At 37.6% G+C, this 17,594-nt stretch overlaps 1 protein-coding gene across 3 annotated transcripts in view; it reads left to right on the plus strand.

The window, feature by feature from the left end:
* The window catches only part of TRIM55 (tripartite motif containing 55), a 98,221-nt gene that overhangs the window by 16,255 nt on the left and 64,372 nt on the right, over window positions 1-17,594 (plus strand). For all 3 annotated transcript variants that reach the window (XM_075213590.1, XM_075213589.1, XM_075213591.1), the window contains exons 3-4: window positions 11,552-11,717; window positions 15,709-15,804. In XM_075213590.1, the coding sequence (XP_075069691.1) occupies window positions 11,552-11,717; window positions 15,709-15,804 (262 nt within the window). The remainder of the gene's footprint in view (window positions 1-11,551; window positions 11,718-15,708; window positions 15,805-17,594) is intronic.

Here is a 17,594-nt window from a genome sequence, read left to right on the forward strand (position 1 = left end):
ACAGGGATCAAGATAGAGTGGAAATGATCAAGGAGCACCACTGAGGTGGTAATTGGCTTGTTACATTTATTTTTCCATTACAAGAATTTTCTAGTGAGTCATAATTATACCGGTATTTATGATGAGTCTCCTCTGATGCGGATGTCTCTCGTGCCAATTGTCAAGTGCTGTTTACTTTCCACCCTCTGAGTAACAGATACTGTCAGGATATTTTCTTCCACTTTGTTCTAGGTATCCACTTAACATTGCTGAACTCTTATCTATGACCTCAGTGGTTATAAGAATTACATAGGCCATGTTGAAAAAAAAACCCCTTTTGCACGTTTGCTGATCGCAAGAAATAGAAACAGGATTGTGGCATAATTACATTGCTGCCCACATTTTAAAATAGTGTTTAGGGACCCTTTGCTGTTGGACAGGTGCATCTTAGTACATCATGCAAGATCTAAATTGGTTTCAGTGCGCTATAAATCTATCATTATATGTACACATGTTTTACATTTGAAATACTCTTCGTTAATCTATTCTAATTTATATAGGGCAGAGAATAAGATTAGATAAGGGTTATCATATATTATGCACCGAATAAGATACACAAGGCCGTCGATCAATACTGAAAAATAGGGAAATTTCCAGGGACCAAAGTTTTGGCTTCTAACTATTAGTAAATATGTCAGTAAGAAAACACTCTTATTATTATTAAATGGCTGTTTGTCTTAAAACTAGACGGTGTCACCTTTATGGGATTTGCAGTACATGACTGTGTTGTGATATAGAAGGGTGAGTTACATGGGATCCCTGTTATTCTTTTTATCAATCTACACCTCCTGGAACTCAGTGAATCTGTACTCCTTTCTTTTTCTTTCCTTTTCTTCTCTTTACCCGGAGAGGCCTTGTCCCTCCCCGGCTGATCACTTCCTTTTTTCTTTTTCCTTTCTCTCTTTCTTCTTTCCTTCCCTTCCCCTTATCTTAAGGGAGATTAGGCTTCCCCCTACCTCCCCTTATCTGAGCTCCACTTTTCCTCACCCTTTTACCTTACTCTCTCCCTTTTTAAGTAAAAAATACAAAATTTCAACAACATGTAGGTGCTGGAGAGCCTAAGTAATAGGCTTTTTTTGGGACTTCAGAACATAAGCATTTATTGCCTTTAGGAATTCCTATGTTCTAACCGTTACGGATGTTTTCAAATGCTTTTCTATGTGTATGTATATTATGCTGTTTCATTGACATTCTTCTGATTTGTACTATTAATATATGTACAACATTAATGTTCCCCTCTTCTTTTCTGTATTATAACACCTCGTGTTGTTGCTGAAAATAATTTATTTTTTTTTAAAAAAAAGAAGGGTGAGTTGCTCAGATGCAGTTTATCTACAGAATCTCAATGTATTGCTACTATAGAATATTTTTCCAAAGAACAGTGTTCCAGTTAGTATTCCAGTTGAATCAAAATGTTGCAGTTTGAACTTTTGAACCACAAGTAGCAAATAAAATGAAATGTAACACTTCCATCAATGGTCTGATGTGTATTGCATTTGTATTGCTACAATATTGTCAATGCTAACTGGATTTTAAATGCTTAAATATTTAAGTTACATTTTAATTGAGGCAGTGTTTGTCTTTTGAGGTCACAGTGAGATATCTGTATGTATATAGATATATACATTATATATATAAACATGATCATTACAAGCTACTAAACTTCACACAATGGGCCTAATTCTCATAAGTAAAGTTTTCACCTTGGCAAAACCATGTTGCATTGGAGGGGGAATTAAATGTCAAATGTTGGGTCATTTTTATAATTTGGGTAGGGCATGTTCTAGATCATATTTAAATTTCAGTGTACAAATAAAGCTATCAGGTATGTGTGTGCTACATGAAAAAACAGATAGTATTTACCTTATGTGCAAAATAATAAACTAATTTGCACCCCTTGCATTGTAACATGGTTTTGTCCACTTTCCTTTATGAATCAGTCCCAATATTTTTACACAAGTGGTTTGAGTCTGAGTAGGATATCAGTTTCTTTATTTGATACATTTTTGTAGTAAATAAATAAAAAAACAAGTAATCTTTTATACAATAGGTCAGGCGACATTATTTTGTATTGTCACTGCTGTAAACAAGCATTTTACTCAATGGATCTATGGGCACTTTACAGTCACCATGAGCCAATACAGTTCTCGGGGGAGTAGTGACAGCAGAAAATATTCACAACTTTAAGGTAGATGGGAAACAGGGATACACAAAACAGTTCATCCAAATCATAAACCAAGTAAATAGTTACGCCAAGTCAGGCAATAACACATTGCAGCATAGGGACAGACAAGTAAGAAGACAGAAGATCAGGACAGGCAGATATCAGCATAAACCAGGAACAGACAAAGTCAGTAAATTGATAAGTCACAGCACAGTATTCTCATGCAGACAATAACAATACAATTAGAATTTCTTAAAGGTTATTGTCACACAGTGCTATATATTTAGGTATGTAACCCGTCACCATATCAATGTCTTATTTACAAAAAAATGTATGTGGGTGAATGGCTGGGCATATATTAGAGCTTATGGATAGTCTGAAGGGAGCAAGATAGATTATTAAATAGATAGAATAGATAGATTAAATAGATAGATTTTGACCACTGTACTTTTAATTTTTTATTCATAACAATTTTTTTGTCAGTACCACTTGTCTTTTTCTGTATGCTAAATGGAATTATTAGAATGGCTGGTCACCCTTATGCAATATGGGGTGGTTGTATCATATTGATTCCGGGAGAAATTTTAAATAAAAGGGGAAGTTTCCCATTAAGGGAACCTGGGGGCCACAGTTATCCAAGTTGTGCAGCTAACGCACCATGATATCTTCTACGTGCCACCTAATTTCACATTTCTCCTTGGACTGATACTGGGTCAGTGCAATGCTCAGGTCGTTATATCCAAGAGAGAAACATTTACAGAATCATATTACCGATTGTATTGTTCTGTCTGCATAGAGAACACTGTGTCTGACATAGTCATTTGCTAAGCACTAAAGAGTAAAAGGAAATTGTATCAAAACATTGACAGATATGCATTTTACTTTTCCAATTTATAATTAAGAGGCTGTCTACACAGAAACCAGTACTCCCATTTACAAGATGCAACTGAAGAGTCTCAAATGAGTCTCATTTTTTTGTGAACTTACCCTAAAACAGCTGTGTTATATCACTTATGATGATACACTCTTAAAAGTAAAGCTATGAATAGCTTAAAGTCATCATGTTATTAAAGCAACATAAAGAGCCACCAGTTGGATTGCTAGTCTTCAAGGGGTTGGGCTACCCCTGGGATGAATCATTTCAGTGCCATTGGCAGGAGTGACAGAAGCAATGGTTGATCCTGGCTGCTGGTGTCACATGATTGGATGTAAAGTGATCACCACCATGTGACACTCAAGCTAATTATGTGCTGCTTTCTTCAACCAAGAATTCCTGCTGAATCAGAAGATTGTCTGTTTAGCTTAACTAGTTAAAGTCAGAGGGCCTGATTCATTAAGGATCTTAACTTAAGAAACTTTTTATTTAAGTCTCCTGGACTCCATGTTACAATGCAAGGGGTGCAAATTAGTATTTTGTTTTGCACATAAGTTAAATACTGACTGTCTTTTTATGTAGCACACATATATCAACTTTAAATTTCAGTGTACAAATAAGCTATCAAGTATTTGTGTGCTACATGAAAAAACAGTCAGTATTTAACTTATATGCAAAACAGAATACTAATTTGCACCCCTTGCATTGCAACATGATTTTGTCCAGGAGAAGTTTCTTAACTTAAGATCCTTAATGAATCAGGCCCAGAGTCTTAATGACATTTTGATTTACATCTAGCTATATCATCACTGTATTTCCATAGTAGCCAGTTTAGCTTTGTTGGGAAACATATATTTTAAAAATAAGAAAAATGTATACACATAGTGCCGGATTCAAATTGGAAAGCAATATATACACGTTTTCCCTGTATAAAAGAGTACGCAACTCTTCTGCCCATATTCAAATCCAAACATTTCTTAAGATACATTATGATGTGAATAGAGGGGTGGGGTACGTTTGTCCATCGGCAATAAAACCAACAACCGTGAGAGCGACCTAAAAAATGCGATATCTGTAATCCCAACAAAGCAGAATTATAGACTTATTATATAACTTACAGCCAACCATCTGTACATGCTTAAATCCTGTCACATGTGAAATGCGACTTCGTGAAATGTCTCCAGGGTAAATGACATCAGTTCTAATGGGCAGAGTCAGATTGCTGGTTTTAAAGCACCAATGTCTGGACCCGGTGCCTGTATTACACTATATGTAATACAAGCACCGGTATTACATGTTTACTATATGAGTATTTACAATTAATTCACATCAGAATGCACAAAACTTTTATATAATCATAAATTAAAACAGCAACTTATAGCAATAGAATAACAAACCTAAACTAAAACAAAAACAAATTTAACTATAATATTTTACAATATGATCCATATATTTGAAAATTGAAAAAACAATGTAATCTATTATTTTAAAATAACTTACTGAATAAATAACTCTTCAATTGGTACAGTGCGTACAATATGTACTAAAAATAAATCTTAAATGCATACAGTTTTTCTGTGCTAGCTACCGAGACATATGCTCGAACGGCAGTAAGGACAAACTTTTCACACCTCCTAAACAGCAAGTGAATGCTGCCGCTGTTATCCAATCAGAATCAGAGAGGCAATGCCATGTTGGTTACAGCTATAATCCGGTATTATCAGCAAAAGATACAGTTGAAAACAGGTGTACTCACGCTAAAGACAGGATTTGAATTAGCCGAATCTGCATAAACTTACTGTACATGACCGATGTTAATCTGCACCTCCACTCCCCCCCCCCCCCCGCTTGTGGATATGAATTCCGTGCAATTGTGTAAAATTACGTAAGTTTGGTTTCTAGACAAGCACAGTGGGAATTCCCATGGGAATTTCCGCTACACAAACGGGCGTACATCTGGGGGTAAATGTATCAAAGTCCGGTTTCTTCATCTCGCGGCTTGTAAACTTGCCTTTACAAGCCATCGCCCCTTTAAATTTTAGCTGCAAAGACTCCGATCTTCCGCGAGATGAAGAAACCGGACTTTGATACATTTACCCCATAGACTTGATTCAGGTCCATAGTGCATATTTTTTTATTGTTATGGGCCCATTTTAAGCTTTAAAGAAAGGCCTCCATGCAGGAGGTTTGTGCGATTATTTGCTGGATTCTAGGGTACAAACAGATAAAGACATAAACACAGCTGATTGGAGATTACCAAAGGAGGAACAGAGATGGAAACAGCGATAACAGTTTACAGCAATGACAGTGAAATGCACTAGATCCAGTGGCTGAATTGATATATTATTCAGTAGATCTTCTAACCTACCCTGTCCTTGGTGTGATGACTCCTTCATACTACCTTGTAATTTCTCATTGTCTTCACAAATCTGTAACTGTTTTATAGTTGTGAGAAGATGACTATGTGGGGGGTAGGACACAGGTCTGATTTAAGGTGCAGCCATCACTAACTGCTGTCTGCATGCCATTATTGACTGTAAGCTTATTATGGTTGTCATAAGTCTCCCCTAAGTCCATTACTCTAGCTCTACCTCAGATCTGATGTCCCTTTTCATTCACAAAATACCAATCATCTAACATTTGATTTGTTTGAATGGGTTACAACAAAATTGTGAAAATTGCTCCATTTATTATAGAAATTAGCCTGAAGAATGGAAGATATCTCAACTATAGCACCTATAGAAAGTAGGCATAATATGGGAACATCTACAGAATCTGATGGATGGAGAAGCATGGAGTCTCTCCATCTGTAACAAACTTGTGCCAACTTTGCCATTTAACCAGACTGATGGAAGCTGCCATGGAGTAGGGAACTTCTGTTGTCTTCATTTCAAAACTAAACTGGATTTTTGTGAGAATTAATATAAATATTAATACTATTTGATTCTAAGTGATTTGGGAAGCCAGATTAGATCTTCAATAGGGAAGGCAGGATTCAGGGCTCGCTCTAGATCAACCCAGGTCTTATAATGGATTGGGAGCACCGAGTCTCTAATCTTGGAGATAATACATATGATTAAAATTTACACTTGAGGGCTTTCTTCTCCAAATATATTTGAGTATGAGAGAGTGGAGCCAGATACTTCATCGGAGTGAGATATGGTATTGTTCAAAAAACATACATCAGTTTAGGAATTAGCATCATTGTGAATGCTGCCACTCTCCCCAGCCAGTAAACCTCGTAGCCCATGCAGGACGTAAACAACCAGGTGAGTTGCGCAATTAGCGAGGGGTAATTAACATCGAATACATCAGTAATATTTGATGAAATATGGATTCCAAAATACAAGATAGAGCTCTCCTTCCAAATATATTTATGGAGTTTTTTCAAATAAATTAATTTATCAACCGGCATATTGATAGGCAGGGCCTCCTTCTTGGTAGTATATAATTTATATTAGGTGGATCTGCTATAGCTGTCTAAAATCCAGTGCATCAGCGACAATGAAGTTTGGTAAGAAAGAGGAGAACATCATCTGCAAATAGGCACAAACTTTGACCAGTGCCCTGGAGGTTTAATCCCCTGAAACTCGTGTATCTGCAAAGGTTTTCTGCTAAGGGTTCTATGGCTATGGCTTGGATATAAATAACGTGACGTATATGGGTGCCCCACGTCATATAAATGACGTGGGGCACTCCTGTCTAGTGCCATTGGTGATACAGAATTTATCTGAGAGGAATTTGGTAAAGACTCTAGCTGATGGGCCATGATAAGGAGCCGTAATTGCATTAAGTATCGTCCCACTAAAACCAATTTGACCAAGTGTCTCTGTTAACTTCCCAGTGTATCCTGTTAAATGCCTTCTCCGTGTATAGAGAAGGCAAAAACAGTTCACCTTGGTATCTTGAGATATGTTCCACAATATTAAGAATGCTCCTTGTATTGTCGGATGCCTGATTCCCATTACAAAGCCATCTTGGTTGGGATGTATTAAATTGGGGATTAAGTCAGTGTTGAGTAAGGCTATTTGCCTAAAATTGATACAATCAGCTGAGTCTTTACCAGGTTTCAGAATAGTTATGATCTGGGCTTCGATCATTTCCCAGGGAAATCTGCCACAGTCTGTGCCCGCGTTGTACAGATTCACTAATATAGGTATAGGGTCATTTTGGAGCATATCATAGAAATCATTAATGTAGCCATCAGGGCCTGGAGCTTTGTTTATTGGTAGGTGTATAAAAACGTACTGGATCTCTAAATGAGTCCTGGGGGCATTTAGCAACTGAATGGTGTCATGATCTAGTGAGGGGAGGTGTGGGTGGTTGAGAAAGCTTTGGATGTCATTTTTTGATAGCAGATAGGTGTCCTTATCATCCTTGAGGTTGTATAAGCCCATATAAAATTTGGAAAACCAATTAGCTATGTCCCATGGGTTTGATATTTTTAATTCATCACCATATTTCAAATTCTACTCCTGGCTTGCTGACCTCTAAGCTTCCTAGCTAGTAAACTACCAGCCGTATGACCCATGGTATAAAATTTACGGCATAGTCCGGACAGGGCCTCTTGAATTCTGACCATGGAGTCTAGGTTGGAGAGTTTAGACTCAAGTTCGTTTTGCAGATGAACATTCACTTTTTTAAGTCCAGAACCCGTTTGTATTGCTACACCCCATATAACTGCCTTTAGCGAGGATAAAATGTAAATATGATCATGTCTTCTGGGTTAATTAGTATCCATAAACAGTTGTAGGGTATCTTGGGGGGGCTGTTTGCAACACTTTTTATTTTGAATCAACTACTTTTTTCTTTTTTCAGTAATCTTGGGGATACCTCTCACAGATAACGTGCTAAGACTATCCAAATATAAGTGGCATTTCAACTTATTTTATTGATAGGGCCCAGTGAAAGTTCACTTTTAGATGTTCAGCTTTTCTGTGAGTTCCAGTGAGTCAGCAGGTTTAATGAATACACACCTTCCAGCTTAACATTCACAAGTTTATTTTCCTGCCAGCTAGGAAGTGGAGGTGTTGATAATATGACATTTGCTCAATGGATACTTCTTGAAAGCAAATGATTAATTAGAGCTTCACAATCCATTTCTCAACTCCACTTAGTAAATAATGTGATATTTAAAAAATTGATCATGTTCCCACTGAAAGATTATAGAATGTCACAACACTGTTTGCTGTTTAATATAAAGGATAATATAGCAATACTATCTCATTTTAAAATTGGCATAAGAGGATAATGACACATGTGAGTGCAAAACAATTTCTTGTGACATAATGTGATGCTCGTACTGTTGACACAAAGATCTACAATAGTAGCACTACTGCACTAAGGAACCCTGGAACATTTTATTGGTGGGATGAGTTTAAAATCCATCAGGAAACCATCTCAATTCCAGACCACGCCTTGGCAAAGCAAAGTCAACAGCTGTCCATCATAAATTAAGCAAGAATTGCATGAATAAATGGTGATGAAAGTGAACTGCATGCAGGGCCGCTGCTAGGGTCCTTGGCACCCTAGGCGCACTGTCAAAATCGCCCCCCCCCCCCCCGGCACACTTTAAAAATCGGCGCCCTCCTCCCTCCTCCCCACATCTTTCCTTACCTTGCCTCAACACCGCCGCCTCTCTGCTCCATCTCCTCCCCTCCACTCACTGACACTGTCGGGCCGTGATGATGATGTCACGCCCGACAGTCAGTGAGTGGAGGGGAGGAGACGGAGCAGAGAGGCGGCGATGGTGATCCATAGCCCCTTCCCCCCTCCCCGTGGATTTATCGGAAGCTGTGCGGCGGCCGTGAAAGGTATGGTCAGCGGTCGCCGCACAGTTTTAAAGTAATTTTATTTCTAAGGCGCCTTCCAGGCGCCCTCCAGAGCCCGGCACCCTAGGCAAGTGCCTAACCTTGCCTAATGGGAGCGCCGGGCCTGACTGCATGTATGCTGGACCTGATTTATCTTCAGATGTAAGTTCAGTTGTATGCTCAGAACCTGACTTTACGCCAGTGAACGCAAGTGCATTTAATTTATCTGGGAATGCAAATGACACTTCCAACTACCTACGGGGCAGAACGGAGGAGGGAAGCAGCGTGTGCATGTAGGCAGTGTAATAGTAAGGGTGTGCGGAGCTCACACACATCAGTCTGATTCAAGCTTCGAGCATGGACTCTCCTGACTGAATATACTTATCTATAGTTGCATAGGTGTGCTTATCAGGGTTAAAATAAAACACTTTGCCTGCAATATATAGGTGGGGCTAATACCCTGCAAGTGACAAATAAAGAATTAATAAACCTATATACATAGAAATACATATTAGAGGCACTATAGGCGCTAGCGGCAAGTTATAGCAGTGAGGAGCTGCTATTCTTAACAGTTATTTACCTATCTGGTTCACATTTACAATACACACATTTTAAATATTTTTCTAATTAAGTATGTTTTTAAATATATGTATAGAAAATCTACTGAAAAAATATTTGAATGCATATCAATTAAGTTTGAAATTATGTTTTAATATTCTGGACCTCGGAGTGCTCCGTTAAGTGTGGGTGCACCACTCCTATGATGACTGGGAGTATGTTGGTTGATATGTAGTATTTGGTCATGTAGTATTTGATGTAGTAGTAGTTGGGTCTACCCGATGCAATATATTTCTCTTTTAGTACATATGCATTTCAGAACATTTTTTTGCAAGTAAGAGTCACCGTAAAAATGCATTTTACGTACAGTAGGCATTAAGAACATCCTGATACATGTATATAATGTAAAAAAAATAGATTTTTTTAAATGTATTTTTATTAATGATTATAGTTATCATAAGAGTTGTTAATGTATTACATATTGTTTTTCACATGCGTTCTGATAGGACTTTATATTGTACATAAGCATTGTGCGTACCCTGCAGTCTGTTCTGTCTGTCTGCATACGGCAATTACCATATAGCCAGATCATACTTATACCTGTGTTCAAATGGAAGCGTTTCTTCCACTGGTACTTCAACACGGGCGTACATAGGTGCAATTTCCGATCGATTTTAAAGAAATGCAAATTGTGTTCACTTTGCATTCCAAAATGAATTAGGTCTTTATATGCAAATTATGCAATACACAAATTGTGTTAATATTTATAAAGGTCTTCAGTTATTATCTTTTTAAATCAATGAGGCACATTAAAGCGCTTCTGAATATGCTGGTGCTATATAAATAAATGTTAATAACAATAATAATAATAATAATAATAATAATAATAATAATAATCTGCATAAACCAAGATGTCCCCTTTTTATAGAAAAATAATGTTATAATATATTTAAATTAGTAATACTTATCCAACCTGGTTACAATTTGGCCGTGTGATGATTAGTATCTCCCCATCCTGCATGGATTTAATTGTGGTTTACTAAACTATAAACTCACACTTGAAGTTATTTACAAACTGTAAAAAAATAAAAATAAACCCCACAATACAATACCATTTTTATTTATGCAAATGGAACAATCCCACATTTTGTTTTTTGGAAAAAAACGAACAGAAAAGTGCTCTACTTCTAAAGTTGCGGGATTGCGCGTACGGTTGGAAACATACATGGTGAAAGAAAGAAAAATATCAAAATCCAGCTTATGATCACTTTCTGATCACCACTTTGGTTACTTTAACTATTTAACATTTTTTCCAATTTTATTTACAAAAAATAGTTGTTGTTCAACCCTTATTTATGTCTTAAATCAATCATGAGTGTGAGAGAACACCAGGGGATATATTTACTAAACTGCTGGTTTGAAAAAATGGAGTTGTTGTCTATAACAACCAATCAGATTCTAGCTGTCATTTTGTAGAATGTGCTAAATAAATGATAATTAGAATCTGATTGGTTGCTATAGGCAACATCTCCACTTTTTCCAACCCACAGTTTAGTAAATATACCCCCAGGACTGTCTTTATTTACATGTGTCCCAATTGTATATGTTATTATTTCAATAACATCACATTACATAGAATGCCCCCATAAACGTGCTCTTTCCACACCCCGAATCTCATATACATATCATTTAAATACAATTTCTGCATGTGGACATTCCAAGTGTCTGCATTCAGCTTGTTATAAATATACATATTTTGTTATTTACCTTCTATTCTATGTCCTCGTTGTCCAATTCCGGGAGCCTAAGTGCTTATATCAGTGGCATTCTATGCACAGGAGAGAAAAGAGACAGTTTCAGCAGCCACTTTTGTACTTACAAAGAGAAAAGCACTCCGAAAAAACAAATGCAAATTTTATCTGTTTTGCACAAGTTCTACTTATTTTTAATTACAACAATACGTCTTGATCCATGAGCATCAATATTCATCTGTGAGCTAATTATGTAGAATCACAATTAAGTAGAATCTCAATCTTACACTTAAACATGTTAGAACTGTGTTTTATAATATAATTCACTTAATTATTCTTCATTGATTTCTCACAGGCCTGAAAGGAAATCCAACCAACCAATATGTGAAGAACACGAAGATGAAAAAATTAACATATATTGTCTGAATTGTGAAGTGCCGACATGTTCCATGTGTAAAGTGTTTGGGGCTCATAAAAACTGTGAAGTTGCTCCTCTTGCTCATGTTTTCCAGGGTCAAAAGGTAATTTTCCTATTATTACTGTAAACATTTCTGCCCTCTCCAAAATTATTGTCTTATAATAATTAAGTGATGATAATATATGCAAAAATATGGGGAGACTCATGGCCAACATGACAAAAACTATGAAACGCAAGAACCATATTGTAACAATTAGACAGGATAAGTCAGAAGCCTTTACGAAGTCTGAGGAAATTGCAGTCATGTTTCACCAACATTGCTCAAATCTCTAGCTACTCCTCCAAATATTACGCTTTAAGACAATTTGCTTAAAGATCTCTAAACTCACATCCTCTTAAAAACAACCTCCTTGATACAGATCTTACTTCTCAAGAAATGATGCTGCTATTTCCAGCATGCAGACACATAAATCTCCAGGCTTGGAAGGTCTCACGTCTGAATATTATAAATTATTAAAGCTCTATCAGAGAATTCATAGGTGTCAGCTATGCTATCCAACGTTCAATGAGATGTATACTACCCCCTATACCCAAACAAGGCGAAGACCCTAAACTAGGGACTTCATATTACAGAACACCAACTAGGCTTTGTATTTGGGTCAAACCCACTTTTAAATACTTATTTGGGCATTTCTATTAGTTATTTTGTTGCTCATATTCCAGGATACTGTTGTCCAACAGCAGGAGCACTGTGGAGTTTGCCGCAGAATTTTAACTGGTGTGGGAGGCAAGTGATTGGTCACCTGTTGTACCATCATGGTCCTCCAACCCCCAACACATTGAAGGAAATGTTAGGCACAACTGAGTTTGGAAAAGCAATAATTTGTAAATTAGTTTTCTCGTTCTTTCAAGTTGATGAGAGAAGAGTACTATCTAACGTAAAGTCTAATACCCCTGTAGACAACCCCCCACCGAGCAGTACCTTCTTCCCTGCTGGAACTGCACTGGTCCACCTGTCCAATCAGGTGTCCCTTTCAATTACAGCCCACTTTTAAAAACATTTTGAATTCCAGCAATTAGGTTTAATCCTTCAAATTTGTAGAGGTCTCCCCTGTGCCTATATTTTGAGGTAATGGTGGTTAGAGATGAGGGCTCTCTGATTTGCCCAGCACCATCCCTGGCAGGGAACAGAATGGATTTGCAGGCAATGATCCCTGCAGACACAGTCTTCTCTGCCTGCAAATCCATTCTGTTCCCTGCCAAAACAGTGGTAGTTATATTAAAAAAAAAAAAAGAAAAAAAAAAAGTTGCATGTCACATAACTCCATTTGCATTACACTTTTTTACTTTTGTATTTTCATTCAAGGTCTTTCACATCACACAGACTCTTTGGGGCATATTCAATTGTCGGCGGAAACACCGAAAATCCCACGGTCTGCGCACTATTACCGTTATTACGGTAGTTTTCTCGCTGGATTTCAGCTCGCGGCTCAGGGAGCTGCGACCTGAAATCCAGCTAACTATAACCATAATAACGGTAATAGTTTTAATGCGCCGCGGAAACCGGACAATTGAATATGTCCCTTTACGTACAATATTTTTTTTTATACCGTGCACCAAAACATGTTGGTGTTATGTACAAAATATGATAATAATAATAATAATAGCAATTATGATGTATTTACGCACATATACGGTCATGGGATCTTTTTTTCCTTATTGATATTGTTAATCTAAAAGTGTAAAGTAAAATATTTTTAATTCACATGTTATTAAGGGGAAGCTATCATATAGCTGGTAAGATAATTATATTTAATTTGCATGTTTAGCACCAGTCCTTTGTGACTTGTTGCCTGATACAGACAATCAAGATGACTAAGACAAAAATGCAACACCTTTTGAAAGGATGATTACTCCTTTTTGTGTGTCATAGGTCTATTCCTTTTATGTTAATCTCTGGTGTATTCAAATCTTTCTCTGAGAAGAGATCAAAGCTATAGACTTTAGTAATGACTGTGTTTTCTAATTATTTATTTCTACAGCTAATTTAAAAATAGATAGATAGATAGATAGATAGATAGATAGATAGATAGATAGATAGATAGTTGTGTGTGTATATAGTTCTATCAATATTTGTAATCAATTATTAATTTTTTTGTAAACTTTGAGGACATTATCAAATATTTAGCTTATTACTTAATATAGATGAGGCAGAGACGAGGCTGCTCTTAGGGACACAAAATGATATTGGGTAGAGGGTTCCTAACACCATTCACTCAGCCCTTTTTCCACATGTACACACATGACAGAGTATACAAGCATTGACCCTGGGGTAGATGTATCCAGCTGCGAGTTTCTGGCAGATTTGAAAAGTGGAGATGTTGCACATTGCAACCAATCAGATTCTAGCTGTCATTTTGAGGAATATACTAAACAAATGATAACTAGAATCTGATTGGTCGCTACAGGCAAATAATCCACTTTTCAAACCTGCCGGACACTCGCAGCTTGATACATTTACCCCCCCTCCCCCCCATCTCTTAGTTGTCCTCCTCTCAACTTACCCTCATTCCATCTATCAATCTCCTCCATTCCTCATTTCCGCAAGGATCTTTTGGAAAACACAATTGAATTTTTTGTAACTGCTATAAATCGCCTCCCTCAGCAGTATATTCCCTACTGCATTTTGCAGTGTACTGCTGAACACAGAGCCTGGAAAGAACACAGTGGGCTTCCTTAGCTAAGCACACTTATTGCACACATCAAAACACCCTGTGCACCTGGATTGGTCCCAGTTTGTAGAGACTTGTCACTTGCATAGCAAAATATCTGTAATTTTGTATATAAAATGCTGCTTTTGCTATCTAATCATTTACTCTGGACTGTGTAAATTAATATTTATTAAATGAGAGCATTTGTAATACAAACAATGAGATTACAAGTAACTCCAGTGAACATGTTATGATGGAGGTTGTAGTGCACCAATGCCCACTGTACTCATGTACTTACAGGCACTGGCGTCCACCAACAAATGTACCTGGAAATTATTTTAAAATTTTGGCTACTATGCCCAGGACACATTTGTAATAAAATGTTCAATATTTGTTCAGTTTTTATTAGTCTTTGTTTAGCATTTATCTAGTCTTTAAATTAATTAAAATTGAATAATAGTGTTATCTTCAGCTATCCAGTTGCTCATTGTGGGCAGATGCTTTCTCTTTCTTACCCCTATATCAGTCGATCAATAAGAGATTCTGTATTGTTAAAGGGTTGAAGCCAGAGAGTACTTATATGCAGATATTGGGGATAGAAGGTAGTAGAGTTACACTTTCCAGAAATCGGCCTAGACTTGGGGAGGTCAAACCTTTTAGCAGACAGCTGACCTCTGACACTCTGTGGGCCTGGATAATAGAAATGTAGAAAGTGCCTTTTTCAGAGCCGCAGAAGAACCAATTAAACACATTTTATCTTTGCAATTTATTTTATTATGAAAAGTATTGATTAAGTTTGTTTAATGACATTGGGCCTGATTCATTAAGGAAAGTTAAGCAAAAGTATGTAAGTAAGGCAAACCTATGTTGCATTGGAGGGTAGGTAAATTTAAAATATGATGGCAGATTTATATTTGGGGTAGGTCATGTCCAAGATCAACTTTAAATTTAAGTGTACAAATAAGCTATCAAGTAATTGTGTTACATGAAAAAGCAGCCAGTATTTTCCTTATGTGCAAAATAGTAAACTAATTTGCACCCCTTGCATTGTAACATAGTTTTGTCCAGAAAACTTGAGTAAGAAATCTTACTCAATTTTTTGCTTCACTTTCCTTAATGAGTCAGGCCCATTATCTATATTCATAATGTGTCCGGCCTGCATGTGATGCCACTTTATATTGCACTTTCACTCTCGATTGTGTACATACATGACAAAACACATAGGGCTCTATATACCAAGAGGTAAGAAGCCCTATTGTTGGTGAGAGTGGTGGAAGGCTCAGGGCCAGTATCTTGCCTAGGGACCCATAGGGTCTTAATCTGTCTCTATCTTCTTTTGCATTTGATGTGTACAGATAATAATTGTATTTTTTTCCTGTTTAGTCTGAACTGTCGGATGGCATTGCAGTATTGGTTGGATGTAATGATCGGATTCAAGCAGTGATTAGCCAACTAGAAGAATCTTGTAAATCTGTAGAGGTAAGTAATGCTGCATTCATAAGAAGGGACATTTATTCATATGAACAGTTTTTCGATTATTTCAGCATTTATGCTAATCTGTTTAATTATGATGTTTATTTATGATATATATGTTTAATCATGAAACAGAAATGGTATTTGAATACAGCAGGATACATAAATAAAGACGATAACGCTATACATTCCTCCCAACTGTCATAACTTAATCAGGACAGGACCGATATAAGTGGACTGTCCTGCCATCCTGACAGTCATCACGTTTGTCCCCACTCGCAGGAAGTTGTATATCATCATGGTGAGCAAGTGCCGCTATGGCACACGGCTATTCAACTCTGTTTTAGGCAGGGGGATTGGGGGTGGCCTAGCGGTTTGATGAGCTGGGTGCATCTGGTTTGTCTCAAAAATGGAATACATCACCAGCCTCCAGAATAACACTGTTGCCTCCTTCCATAAGATTTGGGACCCCTGGTGTATTCACCAAGCCTGAGTCACTAAGGAGAGCAAAGCATAAAAAAAGAGTAATTTTGCACCTAGGCAAAACCATGTTGCATTGGAAAGGGAGGTAAATGGGGACATATTTATAGTTGGCATAGGGCATGTCCTATATCAACTTTAAATTTCAGTAATAATTAACTAATTTGCACCCCTTGCATTGTAGCATGGTTTGTCCCAGAGAACATTTAATCCTTTTTTTGCCTTACTTTCCTCAATGACTCACCATGAGAACTCTCTACCTGGCACATCCTAAACATACCTCTCCTCTACCCCTCCAGCACATGTCCTTACACTAATCTATCCAGGGGCGCACGGAGGATTTGTCAGGGGAGGGTTTCCTCCGCCCCCGGAAAAAAATAAATAAATCTAGAGACCTGCCGCGCATGCGCGGCAGCGCCGTTTCAGCTGCACTGTAGTATACAGCAGCCGCGGCGCTGTCAAAGAAGCGTCCGCGGCGGTGCTGTATACAATACAGCACCGCCGCGGACGCTTCTTAGACAGCGCCGCGGCTGCTGTATACTACAGTAGGGCACTTGTAGGGCACTTTTTAGCGGAGGGGGGGGGTGTTTCTGGAGACCCAGAAACCCCCCCTGTGTGCGCCACTGCTATCTATTATATACATGCTTGACATCTGTTTACAGTGGCATGTGGACTGTTGTTTTCTAATTTCTTTTTCTTACTGCCAACATGTGCATTTAGTTTGTGTTCATTTACTTGTGCATCAGAGATGATACGTTGATACGTTTTGTTTACTGTACCGCCTAATACTTACCAAACATTTGAAATTTTTAATATAAATAAAGTAACTTCAAAATTAATAATTGGATTATAGTCTAAGGTGGAAATGGATTGCAGTTTTTATAAAGGCAAGGATGGAAGTGTGAGACTTATGTGATGATGGCAGACACCAATGTCAATATTCACCCTAACCATATTATAAATAAATATGTCACCCTCCTAAATTTCCTAAACTAAAACATTACAAGCCTGGCATGCTTCTTTACAAGCTTGTTAGGCTGGAAATTCTGAAGCATGCAAGGCGCCCACTTGTCAAATAATTTGGCAAGCTTAAAACATGACATCATGGAAGACACCCAGCCAGCTGATAAATACACAAGAGCTACCAGATTACACCAGAGCTGCTGTTTACATTGTTGTAAATGCAGGCTGGCTGTGCAGAGCATTCTTTGTCACTCCACATCACGCATTCAGAACTGGGAAAGTACTACCTACAGTGCATTAACAGAGGCGCAATTCTCAATACCAGCAGTAAATCATTTTACTTTTAAGAGTTT

This window comes from Mixophyes fleayi, chromosome 5 (assembly GCF_038048845.1).
Source record: "Mixophyes fleayi isolate aMixFle1 chromosome 5, aMixFle1.hap1, whole genome shotgun sequence".
In the NCBI taxonomy this organism is placed as follows: domain Eukaryota; kingdom Metazoa; phylum Chordata; class Amphibia; order Anura; family Limnodynastidae; genus Mixophyes; species Mixophyes fleayi.